At 52.4% G+C, this 13239-nt stretch overlaps 1 protein-coding gene across 1 annotated transcript; it reads left to right on the top strand.

Annotated features, from left to right (window-relative positions):
• Positions 1-5326: 5326 nt before the first annotated feature.
• Positions 5327-6832, top strand: FOXC2 (forkhead box C2; the record flags this gene model as incomplete). Its single annotated transcript, XM_082863102.1, has 1 exon — positions 5327-6832. The coding sequence occupies one exon, from the start codon at positions 5327-5329 to the stop codon at positions 6830-6832; it is 1506 nt and encodes a 501-aa protein (XP_082719228.1).
• Positions 6833-13239: the final 6407 nt, after the last annotated feature.

The raw sequence follows: 13239 nt of genomic DNA, 5'->3' as shown, positions 1-13239 counted from the left end.
ATGATCTGTCCAGGCCGATGAGTTGTGAACGGAAGTGCCATGTGTCACTTGGACACTTAATTCCCAGGGCAGAATCTGCCTCTCCTGCCCCTGCCAAGGTGACAGGAGGGGCAGCCTTTGAAAACCCAGGCTCCTGAGTGACACCCAGCTGGGGTTGGCTCAAGATGAAGTCAGTGAGACTCGGGTTGTTTGTTACTGCAGCATACACCAGCCTCAACTGACTGATACACTGTGTAAGCCAACCAATTGCATAGCAACATGCATGAGGGCAACTGTATAGAACTGGCATGAAACGGGCAGCAGAAAGAGGTATGCAATTGACTCTCTTTAAGAAGAAACATATGTATATCTTTAATATTCTGTTTCAGAAACATCTACAGTACTCTATTGGATTTCTTACAATTTTGATGGTATTAATTGTGGTGATGCTTGAATTATACAGATAGATAAGCTCCTTAGACAATCAGCGTTTGGTTGTTATTTTTTTAAAACAACCACAAGTTAATGTGATAAACTCCATGGTTGTTCAAGATTGTTTTCCAGAAACTTCTAGAACACAAGGAGAGGGGACATTGGGGGCCAAATTAGGCCCCTACATTAGTGTTTGCAATACGGAAATCCTAATTTCCTTCCATGGAAAGATGTTTGCTCTGTGTCACATCCCTTTTTAAATTTCCAGAGTAACAAAGATGGTTTTCTCCCAATCTTTTTCTTTAATTTTGAAAAATTTCAAACTTAGAGAGAAATTGCAAGACCAATAAACAATGAATACCCACATACCATGGGTTCAGCAATTGTCTGCATTTTAGTACATTTTAGATAACTTTCTCGTTCCTTCTCCTCTCTGTCCACACTCTCCCCCTTGGTTGAATCTTTTAAAAGTTGCAGAGATGATGAATATCAGCTCTAAATATTTTGACATGCATCTTTTAAAAACAAGACATGTTCTCACTTGACCACATATAATTATCACACTCAAGAATTTTAACCTTGATAAAAAATTATTACCTAATACACACGTGATATTCAAACTTCCCCAGGTAGTCTCCTCTATTAGTGTTTTTAAAAAATTTCCTCCATCTAGGATTAAATATTGCATTTAGTTGTTCAGTTTCTTTAATCTTTTAACCAAGAACAGTCCTTACCCCTGTTATTTTGTTGTTTATGGTGCTACCATTTGTGAATGGTGGTTTGGACAGTTTTCATCAGGCACACACTTTTTGTCCTGGAAAAAATTTCTAGGAGCTGGATTGCAATGGATTTCTAAGAAGCAGCATTGGCTCTGATGAACTCAAGGGTTCATCAGATCCCAAGTAGCTTTTGGAAGACTGAGACTGCTCTCATTTCTGGTCCCTTTCCCTAAAACCTCATGAGCTCAGGAGAGAAATGTATTGAAAATAGTGAGGAGAGACACAAAAATCCTTTCACTTGTCTGATCTGTTGTTCCTCAAAAGCAGAAGCGGCTGCAGAAGTGTTGTAAGTCTCCCTTAACTTTGGTTAAAGTTAAGGGTTGTTAAAGCCAATGTCAGGCACACACGTGCAGCCCAAACATTTTTGATGAGTTCCCTGAAACTCACGCCACACATCGGGCAGAAAGACAGCTGTCCTGGGAAGACACGAGGAGAGCAATTTGTTAACAACTCTGGCAAGAATATAGCCAGACTCGTAGACACCTAAGAGGCGCAGGTTTTATTTGCTTAAAACCTCAGCGAGTCTCCCTAGAGGGGATTTCTTGCTCCCCAAGCAGTTTCAAAGACACTTCTGTTTTCCAACACATCATGTTCTTGACACATCGCAAAACTATGGAAAATGTTTTGTATTTTCTTGATCGACTCGCTGCGCACAGTTTATTTACCTTTCTCTCTCAGAGATTTTGAACTTTATTCCTGCCATGCAATGCTAGGGTGCATCCATAAGGTGTCAGCACCTCCATTGTAACCAGAATGGTTGAGTTTTCCCCCCGACCCCGCCCCACTATTTCAAGAGTAGTTCCCTGATGGGCCTCAAGGTGGCGCCAACACCACAGGTCCGCCCGAGCCGCCTCCAGGTGCAGGAGCCCGCGGCGCCCAGGCAAGGACTCTGTGCGGTGGGGCGCGGGGCCGGGGGTGGGGGAGTGACTTGAATATCTTCTGCCTTTATCGTCGCTTATTATTCTACTAATGCACAGGGCTCTCTGGGGCCCGATTTGGCTTTCGGCTCACTGACAGCAAGGTCAAGAAAGGAAGAAATCAGCAGCCCCCAATCCAAAATACCTTGGCAGGAAAAAGAAAAGATCGGAAACATGGTTTTTGCAAAGTCCAGGTGTGTGGAAGGTGTTGTTTTAATAACCTGAACAAACATCTCTCCCGGAGTCCTACCGAGCGGAGAAGAAACCTAATTCCAGGGGCAAAGGAAAATGTCTCTCTCACCTTTTCTGTCTTGATTATAAGGATTTTTTCCCCTCCCATCCCACTCTTTTTTTGGGGGGGGGGATAATTTAGGCCATTCAGCCTAGTTCTTTTCAGATGTCATTGGTTTAAACCTGGACACACTTGTAAATATAAACTCAGGCAAAAACTGCCATTTTGGGATTTATTTTCCGTGGTCCTTAGCTATTTTGGTTTTTGCCCTGTGCTGTGATAAGGCTTTTTTTCTTAAAGCACCTCGTAAAAGCAGAGTAAATAATATTCCTCCAGGAAGTCTACAGACTGAGGAGTGTTTCTTGATCAATAGTTTGCATTTGCAGTAAAATTGTGAGAACTCGGGCTGCCTGTCACGTACTCCAGGAGAAAGACACTTTTTGCTAGAGGTTTTTTTTTTTTTTTTTTTTAAATGGATGTGAAAATACTAGAGGTATGAAAAAATAATAAAGTTGTAGTGGGAGTTGGAGGGTTGCGGAGAACGCTCAAACCATTCACCTGTGAGCTGAGGACTGGGCAGTTTATTTTACTTCGTTGCCCCCCAAAAAATCAAGTTAGAGAAAGAACCCAGAGCACCCATAAAAAAATATAGCGAATGTTTCAGAAGCAGAATATTCGAGGTAATAGGAAACTATTTTGTACTTTCCCTTTGATTTTGAATTTATCAGGAGATAATACCATTCAAAGATAGTGCATATAAATGTTTTTCTTTTGTTCTGTTATTGAAAATGAATGAAGTATCCCCAATGCGTTCTACTCACCTCCCCCAAAGATAAGACTGACCGTAGATTCTCTCAAACCCTTTTCCTGGGAATCTAATAAACAACTGATGGGAGAGTGAGGAGGGGAAAAGGAATCCCGAAATACAAAAGTTTTCTCCGAAGTCTTCTTCCCTTCCCAACCAGACCGACAACTTCCAGAAGAATTCTGACCAGCATTTAGCCCGTCTTATAGATGTCCTGCCCCTTCGGGGAAGCGAGTGGAGGGGGACCTGATTATTCGAGGTGTTGAAGAAATAAATACTCAGTCCACAAATAAACAAACTTTCTGGGACTCCTAGAGAGAAGGAGAAAGCTTTGAAGGGCGAGGATCTCCGAGTCGCTCCAGGTCGATATCCCGAATAATACCATCTCCGGAGGTGTCTTTAACCATTTGCAATCGCTTACCCCATCCTCTCACGGAGCCCCAGTGCCCAAACCACCTTATCAAACAACAGCCAAACAGAAAAGACTGAAATACAGAAAGTTAACTTGGAGAATCCCAAGGGGCTTCTCCAGGAACTGGAAGCAAGAGCTGCGCCCAGGGTTGTGGGTTCCAGCCGGCGGGGCGCCGGTCGGGAACCCGCTCTACGGACGCGCGTCCAGCGCGAAGCCCCAGCGGAGCGCAGAGCGCGGAGCGCAGGGCTCAGAGTGCAGGGCGCGGGGTGCGGCTCGGGTTTCTCCTCGCGCGCAGAGGAACCCGGCTTTCCCGGGGCCGGGTGGCTGGTGCATTGTTCCCATCTTCGGGGAGCGCGGGAGTCAGCCTGTCAAAGGGAATTTATCTCTGGGAAAAGGGAGACACGCTGCGAAGCTGGAGTTGGTGGGCTGCAGGCGTCTACGCGGGAGGGGAAAGGGGGAAATGAACAGAATTATTTCGCTCTCTTCCCCAAACCCCACAAAACGGCTCCCGATGTTGTGGACGATTTACTGAATCCACGGCGAATTTAGAGGATTATATCGTCAAGATGTCGCTGCTTTCCCCACTTCGCCTTTCCCCTATAGACGCCTCGGCCTGCCTCCTCAGGTTGGGGTGAGGGGCACTCGGTTTCTATAATTTGCCTCTAAAACCTTTATAGGTTATTCTCGACTGCCCTGAACCTGGAAACTTCCCGTTGATTATTAATTATTTGCTTAAATAATGACAACATACAGCGGAGGCTCCTCCATTCCAGTCCAGCACGTTTACTTGGAAGCCATTACACCTGGACCCCGATAATTAGGAAATCTAATTATTTGCCTCATCACTCATTAATAAGAAAAATAGTCCCAGGTTCTTTGCTACTTACAAGGTCTTTGGGGAGATACTGGGCTACATTAATCAATTCGATTTTATATCTCAAACTGACTTTTATCTGCGAAGGAGCGTCGGGGTTTTTTTGTTTTTTTCTTTTGCTCTGGGCACGTGGGCCCATTAACCAAAATGTGATAATAAAATAAATTTTAATAAGATATAACTTTTTAAAAAATCTTTTCAAGTTAAGACTGAGCTGCAGAAGTCTGGTTTTGCGCGGCTGGGTCTTAGAGCCGACGGATTCCGGCGCTCCTCGTCCTGATTGGTGCCAAGCCCCCAGAGCGGCCGGGTTATTGGTCCAAAGTTCCCGGAGGGGGCGTGGCTGGAGGAAAGTAAAAACTCGCTTTCAGCAAGAAGACTTTTGAAACTTTTCCCATTCCCTAAAAGGGACTTCGCCTCTTTTTCCGGGCTCGGCAGGGTAGCACTCTGGACCCCGGCTCTCCGACCCTCAGGGCTGCCGATTTGCTGGGGGGGCTTGGAGAGCCGCCTTCCCCTTCCTGACGCGGACCGAGGGCCCAGCCTCGGTCCACCGCGCGCGCGGCGTCTCCGCTCCGTCCCCGGTCGCCCGCCCGGGCTGCCACCCGCCGAGTCCCGAGAGCGAGCGGGCGAGCGAGCGGGGGCCGGCGCTGCGTTCGCCCGGGCGCGCCCTCCAGGATGCTGCTCCGCCCGGTCCGCTGAAAGAGAGCGCCCTTCCCGGCCCAAAGGCGGGCGCCCCTTCCCGGCGCCTCCTCCAGCTCACCCCTGAGGCTTCTAGGCGCCCGGGGCTCCCCCCGCCGGCTCCCTTCCTCCCTCTCGCGCTCTCTCGCTCGCGCTCGCTCTCGTAGGGCCTTCCTCGCGGTCCGTGCGCGCAGGCGGTGGCTAGCCGTCTCGGACGCAGCATGCAGGCGCGCTACTCTGTGTCCGACCCCAACGCCTTGGGAGTGGTGCCCTACTTGAGCGAGCAGAATTACTACCGGGCGGCGGGCAGCTACGGAGGCATGGCCAGCCCCATGGGTGTCTACTCGGGGCACCCGGAGCAGTACGGCGCGGGCATGGGCCGCTCCTACGCGCCCTACCACCACCACCAGCCCGCGGCGCCCAAGGACCTCGTGAAGCCGCCCTACAGCTACATCGCGCTCATAACCATGGCGATCCAGAACGCGCCCGAGAAGAAGATCACCCTGAACGGCATCTACCAGTTCATCATGGATCGCTTTCCCTTCTACCGGGAGAACAAGCAGGGCTGGCAGAACAGCATCCGCCACAACCTCTCGCTCAACGAGTGCTTCGTCAAGGTCCCCCGCGACGACAAGAAACCTGGCAAGGGCAGCTACTGGACCCTGGACCCGGACTCCTACAACATGTTCGAGAACGGCAGCTTCCTGCGGCGCCGGCGGCGCTTCAAGAAGAAGGACGTGCCCAAGGAGAAGGAGGAGCGGGCCCACCTCAAGGAGCCGCCCCCGGCGGCGTCCAAGGGCGCCCCGGCCGCCCCCCCACTAGCGGACGCCCCCAAGGAGGCCGAGAAGAAGGTGGTGATCAAGAGCGAGGCGGCGTCGCCGGCGCTGCCGGTCATCACCAAGGTGGAGACGCTGAGCCCCGAGAGTGCGCTGCAGGGCAGTCCACGCAGCGCGGCCTCTACGCCCGCCGGCTCCCCCGACGGCTCGCTGCCGGAGCACCACGCAGGCGCGCCCAACGGGCTGCCCGGCTTCAGCGTGGAGAATATCATGACGCTGCGAACGTCGCCGCCGGGCGGCGAGCTGAGCCCCGCGGCCGGGCGCGCGGGCCTGGTGGTGCCGCCGCTGGCTCTGCCCTACGCCGCCGCGCCGCCCGCTGCCTACGGCCAGCCGTGCGCGCAGGGTCTGGAGGCTGCGGGCGCCGGGGGCTACCAGTGCAGCATGCGCGCCATGAGCCTGTACACCGGGGCCGAGCGGCCGGCGCACATGTGCGTCCCGCCCGCGCTGGACGAGGCCCTCTCGGACCACCCGAGCGGCCCCACATCGCCCCTGAGCGCCCTCAACCTCGCCGCCGGCCAGGAGGGCGCGCTCGCCGCCGCCGGCCATCACCACCAGCATCACGGCCACCACCACCCGCAGGCGCCGCCGCCCCCGCCGGCTCCCCAGCCCCAGCCGGCGCCGCAGCCCGGGGCCGCCGCGGCCCAGGCGGCGTCCTGGTATCTGAACCACAGCGGGGACCTCAACCACCTCTCCGGCCACACGTTCGCAGCCCAGCAGCAGACTTTCCCTAACGTCAGGGAGATGTTCAACTCCCACCGGCTGGGGATTGAGAACTCGACCCTCGGGGAACCCCAGGTGAGCAGCAACGCGAGCTGTCAGCTGCCCTACAGATCTACGCCTTCTCTCTACCGCCACGCAGCTCCATACTCCTACGACTGCACGAAATACTGACCTGCCCCGGCCCTCCTCTGCCCTGGCCCGCTCTGGCTTCGCCTCCCAGACGCGACCCTCTCAAACAGTTCAGGCTGCGGAGACGCAAAAAGAACCCAAACTTGCCCACCGCTTTTTCCGCAGACCCGGGAGCACAGAGCGCGCGCGCCAGCCTCAGCCCTCTGCGAAGCTGCAGGTAACTTTAATTCGCCGCCCCGTTTCTGAGATCCCAAGAGGCCCCAGTACAGGGACGCGGCCCAACGAAATGAAAAATGATTTTAAAATCCCCCTCCCCTTCCAGGATGGCTGTGCTCACAGCTCCACTCGGGGTTTCAAAAATTATAACTTATGGACCAAATCCCATAGCGATCCAGTAATGATTCTCTGTAGAGACCCCCATAGGTCTATGGGGGTCTCTATAGATTATGTATGTGCTGTGTGTAATTTTAAATTTCTCTAACCGTGCTGTACAAATGTGTGGATTTGTAATCAGGCTATTTTTTTGTTGTTTTTCAGAGCCATTAATATAATATTTAAAGTTGAGTTCACTGGATAATTTCTCATCTTGCCCGACCATTTCTAACTGCCAAAGTGAAAATTCAAGAAACCTATGCGGGGTTCCCCCCCCCTGTACAATTATGAGATATAATTCTTCTCCCAGTTGTAGGTCTTTTACAAAACAAGAAAATAATTTATTTTTTGTTGTTGTTGGCAGATAAAGAAGTCAAGTATCTGATACTTTTTATTTACAAAGTGTGATGGTGTTGTATAGTAGATTCCTCCCCCAGCATTCCTAAAAGAAAAAAAAAACACTAAAAATTTAACTTGACCTGTGTTTGTCTTATGTGGTCTTAATTGTTGTACTTGCCTTAAAATAAACCCATGTTGTTTTTCTGCCCAAAGTCCGGACAGTGTGTTTGTATTCTCGAATTTTTAAAAACCAGGTGTGTTCACAAATCCACCTGTTTTGATTATTTTTGTTACACAGGTGGGTAAATGTATAGACATCTACGGATGATCACAGAAGACTGGGGGAACTCCCCTGTTGTCCCGCCAGTGTCACAAAAGGCTTTCGATTAATTCAGAATCCCACCCTGACTGAGGTGGGATTCAATCAAGAAACAGTCCTGCTTGGACGTTGCTGCCTGAAGGGCTGTGAGCCGTAATGACATTTGCTGTAATGCATTTTGTTAAACGCAGAAAAACATGCCAATAGTCAAAACAAACAGTGCCATTCCATCCCAGTGTCCAGCCATCTCCAATTTAGGAGGTGAGGGAGAGGAGGATAAACATTTTCCATTAGCTGACAACAAACCAGGGGGAGTCCTGCTTTTCCTCAGTTTCCTAAAATACGGACTTCCTTCCCCACTTTAATAGTTCTCCAGAAAAGAATTTGAACCCGGATGGCGGAAATCCAAAGGGGATTGATTCTGTACCATTTAATGACCATCCCTGGCGGTGACCAGATCAGAGGTGAATCTTTGACCTCTTCACTTCTGGATTTGATTTCTAAATGTTTACCCTACTGCAGTGAAAAATTTTAAAGCCTTGTCGCACTTCAAAAATAATTTACAGTGCTTTTAGAGTTTTAAATTTGTCAACTTTTCCAGGACTTTAAATAATAGATTATTTTTCTTTTCAATTTTGATACCTTGTCCTTCAAATTTTAAATAGCCATGCAGCCTTTGTGAGGTGCGGCTGCGCAGGGGAGGGGGGATGGCGTTACTATCTGTTTCACTGACCAAAACACGCAACTCCCCTCTTGGTCTCTGTGTGTGACTTTGGGGTCCAGAGCTCCAAGTTGGGAATTAGTTTCCCAGCCCAGCAGGTGAGAAGGCACTCGTACCTTGCCTAGAGCGCAGCTCCTGTGAACTTACCACTTCAGGAGATGATGATTTTCCAGAAGGTGATCTTGCTGGATGCAGTAGCCTTGAATGTAACCTGGGCGTTATGTTGTTTTTAACACGGCATTTTGTCTCTGTGTTATGCTGAAATCGAATTGGGGGAAGTTTGAGCATAATAATTTCCCCCATATGTGCAACACAGCTTCTTTCAATCTGTGGCCCCAGAGGTGGCACCTGGCTAAGACTTAAAGATTGCATTTTATTCCTTTTCATGACCGTAGGAGTGGTGAGCCCCCGGGTCCTTGGTGCTCAGTTGAGTGGGATGCACCAGAGAGAGGGAGGGAGAGACTCCTGAGACCATTCTCTGAGCTGCAGAATGAGGCTGCAGATCGCTCACTGCGGACTCGGGCACTGGGGTTTCACTTTGCTCCCCTCGAGGAGAGTGTTCTAGCTGGCTTTCTGCTTCCCCAGATATTTCAGAGTCCTCCCTGAAAGCCTGCCCTCACCTTAAGATTTAGAACTCAGAGGAGGTCTCAGAGACACATGGAAAACAGTGGAGAGAGAAATGGAACCACGGGGTCAGAGATCTGATCTGCCCTTGACACTGCGCTGGGGTCTCCTACGTTTGGGAAAGCCTCTTAAAGAAGTCCCCGCTGTGCGTGGGCCGCTCACCTGAGCGGGTAGCTCACGGAGGCCACGGCGAGGGGCCCTTCCATTCCCCGGGGAACGTAGCCACCTGGGGACTGTTGGAGGAGTTATCCAGGCCTGTGGAGGCGGCAGAATGGAGGCGAGTCAGGCCCTGGGCCGAGGAGGCCGGGAGTGCGGGAAGCGCCTGGAGGCCGGCCGCATGTGGGGTGGGCGGTGGGGGGGTGGAGGCCCTGCGCTCGGAGCCAGTCTCAGCCCCGGCCTGCAGCAGCCCGAGAGGCTTCGGGACTCAGTGGCCTGGGGCGTCCGTTGCTCCGCGGAGTGGGAAAGACCGGACGCCGGGACTGAGCGCGGAGGCCAGGCGCCGCCGGCTGCCTTGCTGGTCTTCGCGCCACCCTACGCGTCTGCCCCCGTCGCGCAGAGACTGCGCGGGGCGTCCCGGCTCCACGTCTCCATCCGCTCGCCGCTCCTTCCTCCGCCGCTCTCCTCGGGAGGCCCAGGGCCTTTCAGGAAAAGGGGAAAGGAGGTCGGGGCTGGAAGGGCCGGATTGCAGGTCTGCCGGGACTCCTTGCTAAGGCGGCTCTGTGGTCCACCGAACGCAGTTTGCGTGAAGCTGCGTCTGATAACCACGTTTCTTCCTGACCCAGTAAGATACAGCCGGGCAGGTCTCAAAGATACAGCAAATAAAATGGAAGTGACCCGACCACTACAACAGAGACCGTTTCCCACAGAGATAACCCTGCGTCCCCGACTGGCCTTGGCTGGGTGGACTGTGTCTCTAACCAGGGTCCAGTTTTGACAGATAAAGGCCGCCAAAGAGACCCAGTGGCCTTTGAGCATCCTGCACGTTGTTCTTAGCCCTGGAGAGGCCGCAACTGGAGGAGCCATGCTTCTTGTAAGACTCGGAGAGACACCCAGGCTCACTGCTTTCAGGGAGAGAGGCTGAAAGTTGGGCTTCTCCCACGGCCAGTCTTGGGTCTGTGGCCCGGCAGCCCTCACTGCTCTGGTTCAAGTGGCTTGTCCTCGAGGACGCCAAAATCGGTAGCGCCACGCATCCTCGAGTTGCTGGAGCAGTGGGCTAGGGGTTAGAGGACCACATCTCGCTGTGTGAACAAAGTCCTTCCCTCCCTCGCCTTGGCCTTCTCATCTAAAATGAGCGGGTGGGTGCAAGGGCATTTCGGGGCAGCAGGCATGGTTTCCTGCATCGCCGGCTCCTGCGATGCGCCCTCGCTTATCCCCACTCCCCTGCTCTGCTCGCAAGAAGTGAATATCAGAAGTTGGTGGGAGAAGAACATGCAGGGTCCTGGGAACTTCAGCATTTGGCTCATAAATCTTCCCAGGTCCATCTCCTGCCCTTTACCCCAAGACTGCCTGGGGGGTGGGTGGGATCACCTCTGGGCCTGGGAGAGGCTTGTGAGCTTCACTCAAAGCACAGAGCAGAGCTCCCAGGTCCCCAGTGGCCGAGGACTCGCCTCCTCCATCCTCAGCCCCAGCCCCAATCCAGAAATCTGGACGGGGGTGTTGGGCCAGGTTGGCCAATGGAAATTTATTGATAACCATAAACCTGAGGTGAGTGGAGAGAGCGACACCGAGAAGAGACTCCCGTGACGAATAAGTAGAATGCACTGGGGTCTGGGAGCTCGTACCCGGCGGGCGTCTCAGGGGATGTGTGCCTGCGTCCTCAGGACCACGTGCTCCTGCCGGTCGGTCAGGGCGTGGTGGGAGTGGATGAGTGGAGAGTAGGGCCGCCTTTGGGTGCAGCCAGGCCAGGGGGGGCTGGGGAGTGGGGGGCAGACTCCAGGCCAGCGGGACCCCCTGGTCAGAGCCACCCCCGAGTGCCTCTTAGCACCACATACTTGAAATGCTTTCCCAAACGCTGAGAAGCATTGCCTGCCTGCCTCCTTCTTTGCCCGGCCTCAGCTCACCAAGGCATTTGAAATGTTTGCTTTTTGACATAGGCATGTAGGGAAGGGGGTGGAAAGTTTCAGGGAGTTGGGAAGGCTGGGCAGCCGCGGCTGCACCTGGGAAGACGCCACCGCCTCCACTTATGCAAGCCTTTCCCTCTCTGGCTTTTGCAACGTTTCTGTTCTGCAGCAAAAGCAGACAGACATAGCTTGGGTAGAGGTGGATTCTTGAAGGTGCCTCTCCGGCGCTGCGTTTCTTCCTGGGTCAGGTCCGTGGGGACTTTATGCTGGGGCTGTGAGTGTGCGAAGGCTGGAACAGGGGAAGGGGTGGTGGACAGCTCCACGGACTTGCTGGCATTGATGGTCCCTTTAAGGGAATGGAGTTGGGGAGCCCGGGGAGGGCTTTGTGCTCACCCCATAGGCCCACCCAGGCTGGGAGGTCATGGAGGCCAGGGAGGCCGTTCTGACCTCACGGAGGCTCGGTGGCCCTTGATCCTGGACCCTACCTTTCCAGCAGCCCCTCTGGGCGCTCTCTCTGCCCTCATGTTATTTTTCCAGATGGGTTCCCCGATGGAGATTTCCTCTCCAAGCCAAAGCCACAGGCACCAACTCGGGCCCTACCGCGCACAGGCCGACTGAGGGTCCCCGTGACCTGGGGCATGCTGCCTCAGGCTCTCTGAGCCCATTTCTCAACTGAAAAAACAACAGGATCATCAAATAGGGTTATCGTGAGGATTAATGAACCCAGCACCCGTGGGGAAAGTGCTTCGATAACATCCAGTCCATGGTAAGGGCTGTTAGCTATTAGGATTTACCTGGATAACAGAAGAGCAAGGATTCTTTGGTCTCACTTAACTGCATATATCAGGCTAAATGCTGATGTGCTTGGGCAGGGTGGTGCCCGGGCCCTAACTGCCCCTCTTCTCTGGGCTTCAATCAGCATCAGCTGACTGGCCAACCATTACCTTTATGGCTCACTTCCCCTGAGAGAAGCAGAAGACACTGCTCTAAGATTCTTTCAAAGTGGAAGAGGAAGGTAGGGAAGGAGAGGGTGTCCTGGGTTTTGGCAGGATGTGAGGACTCTGGGTCTCCTACTTACAATGCCCCAAATCTCCCAGCTCTGGGGGTGGGGCACTCATCCCTCCTCTCCAGAGGGTCCCCTTGCCCTTTGATTACTCCAGACACACATTACTCAGCTTCTGTGCTCACCTGAGGGTGTAAGACCTCAGAGAATCCCCCTTTGGAGGACACCGTGTGGGTTCCAATCCCTGTTCCGTTTACTACCTCCGTTGTTTTCCGGTGTTCCGTGCCCGGCCTCAGTTTCACCATCTGTAAAATGGGTGAATCCATCCTCGCATCTTCCATAGATGCTGCCAGGGTTCTCAAGAACGACACACAGTAGCTATTATAATGCGATTGTTTTCCTGTGTTTGGAACACTTCCTCCTAGGAGACCTGAGGTGAGTTAACTTCCTGGCCTCAGTTGCCTGATCTGCAGAATGGGAACGATAAATGTTTCTGTTTCTTAGGGTTACTGTGAGGATGGAGTAACAATACAAGGAAAGCACTTAGAACGGTGCCAGCACACAGTAGTGTTCAAGACATAGTTAGTTATTCGTATTACCCTTATTATCATCATCCTCGCCCACATTTTGTCATTAAGGTGACCTTGCATCCTTCCACCCTCACTCTTCTCAAACATATGGTAGAATCATTCGTTCATTCAACTGAATGAATGAATCATTGAATGAATCATTCATTCATTCAAATATATATACAATTCGTTAACTATCTTCACACGTAGAAGAGTGAGGCAGATATTTGGGAATATGGCGCAGATCATCGTTAACCTGAATGTCTGCTCTGTATTTACCGGTGAAGCAGAAGAAGGGTAGATGGGAGCGGGGCACGGGAGGAACTCCTGTCTCTCCTCCGAAGACTTTTATTCTGAGGCCTCTTTGGTCCAGGCTAGTGCCTGGCCTGCCCAAGGAGCAGGCTTTCTGCCAGGGAGCTGGGAATGGTACTTTCTGCCCTCA

The sequence above is a fragment of the Leucopleurus acutus genome (genome assembly GCF_964270905.1).
Source record: "Leucopleurus acutus genome assembly, chromosome: 20".
Taxonomy (NCBI): Eukaryota; Metazoa; Chordata; class Mammalia; order Artiodactyla; family Delphinidae; genus Leucopleurus; species Leucopleurus acutus.
This window is presented reverse-complemented; position numbering and strand designations above follow the sequence as displayed.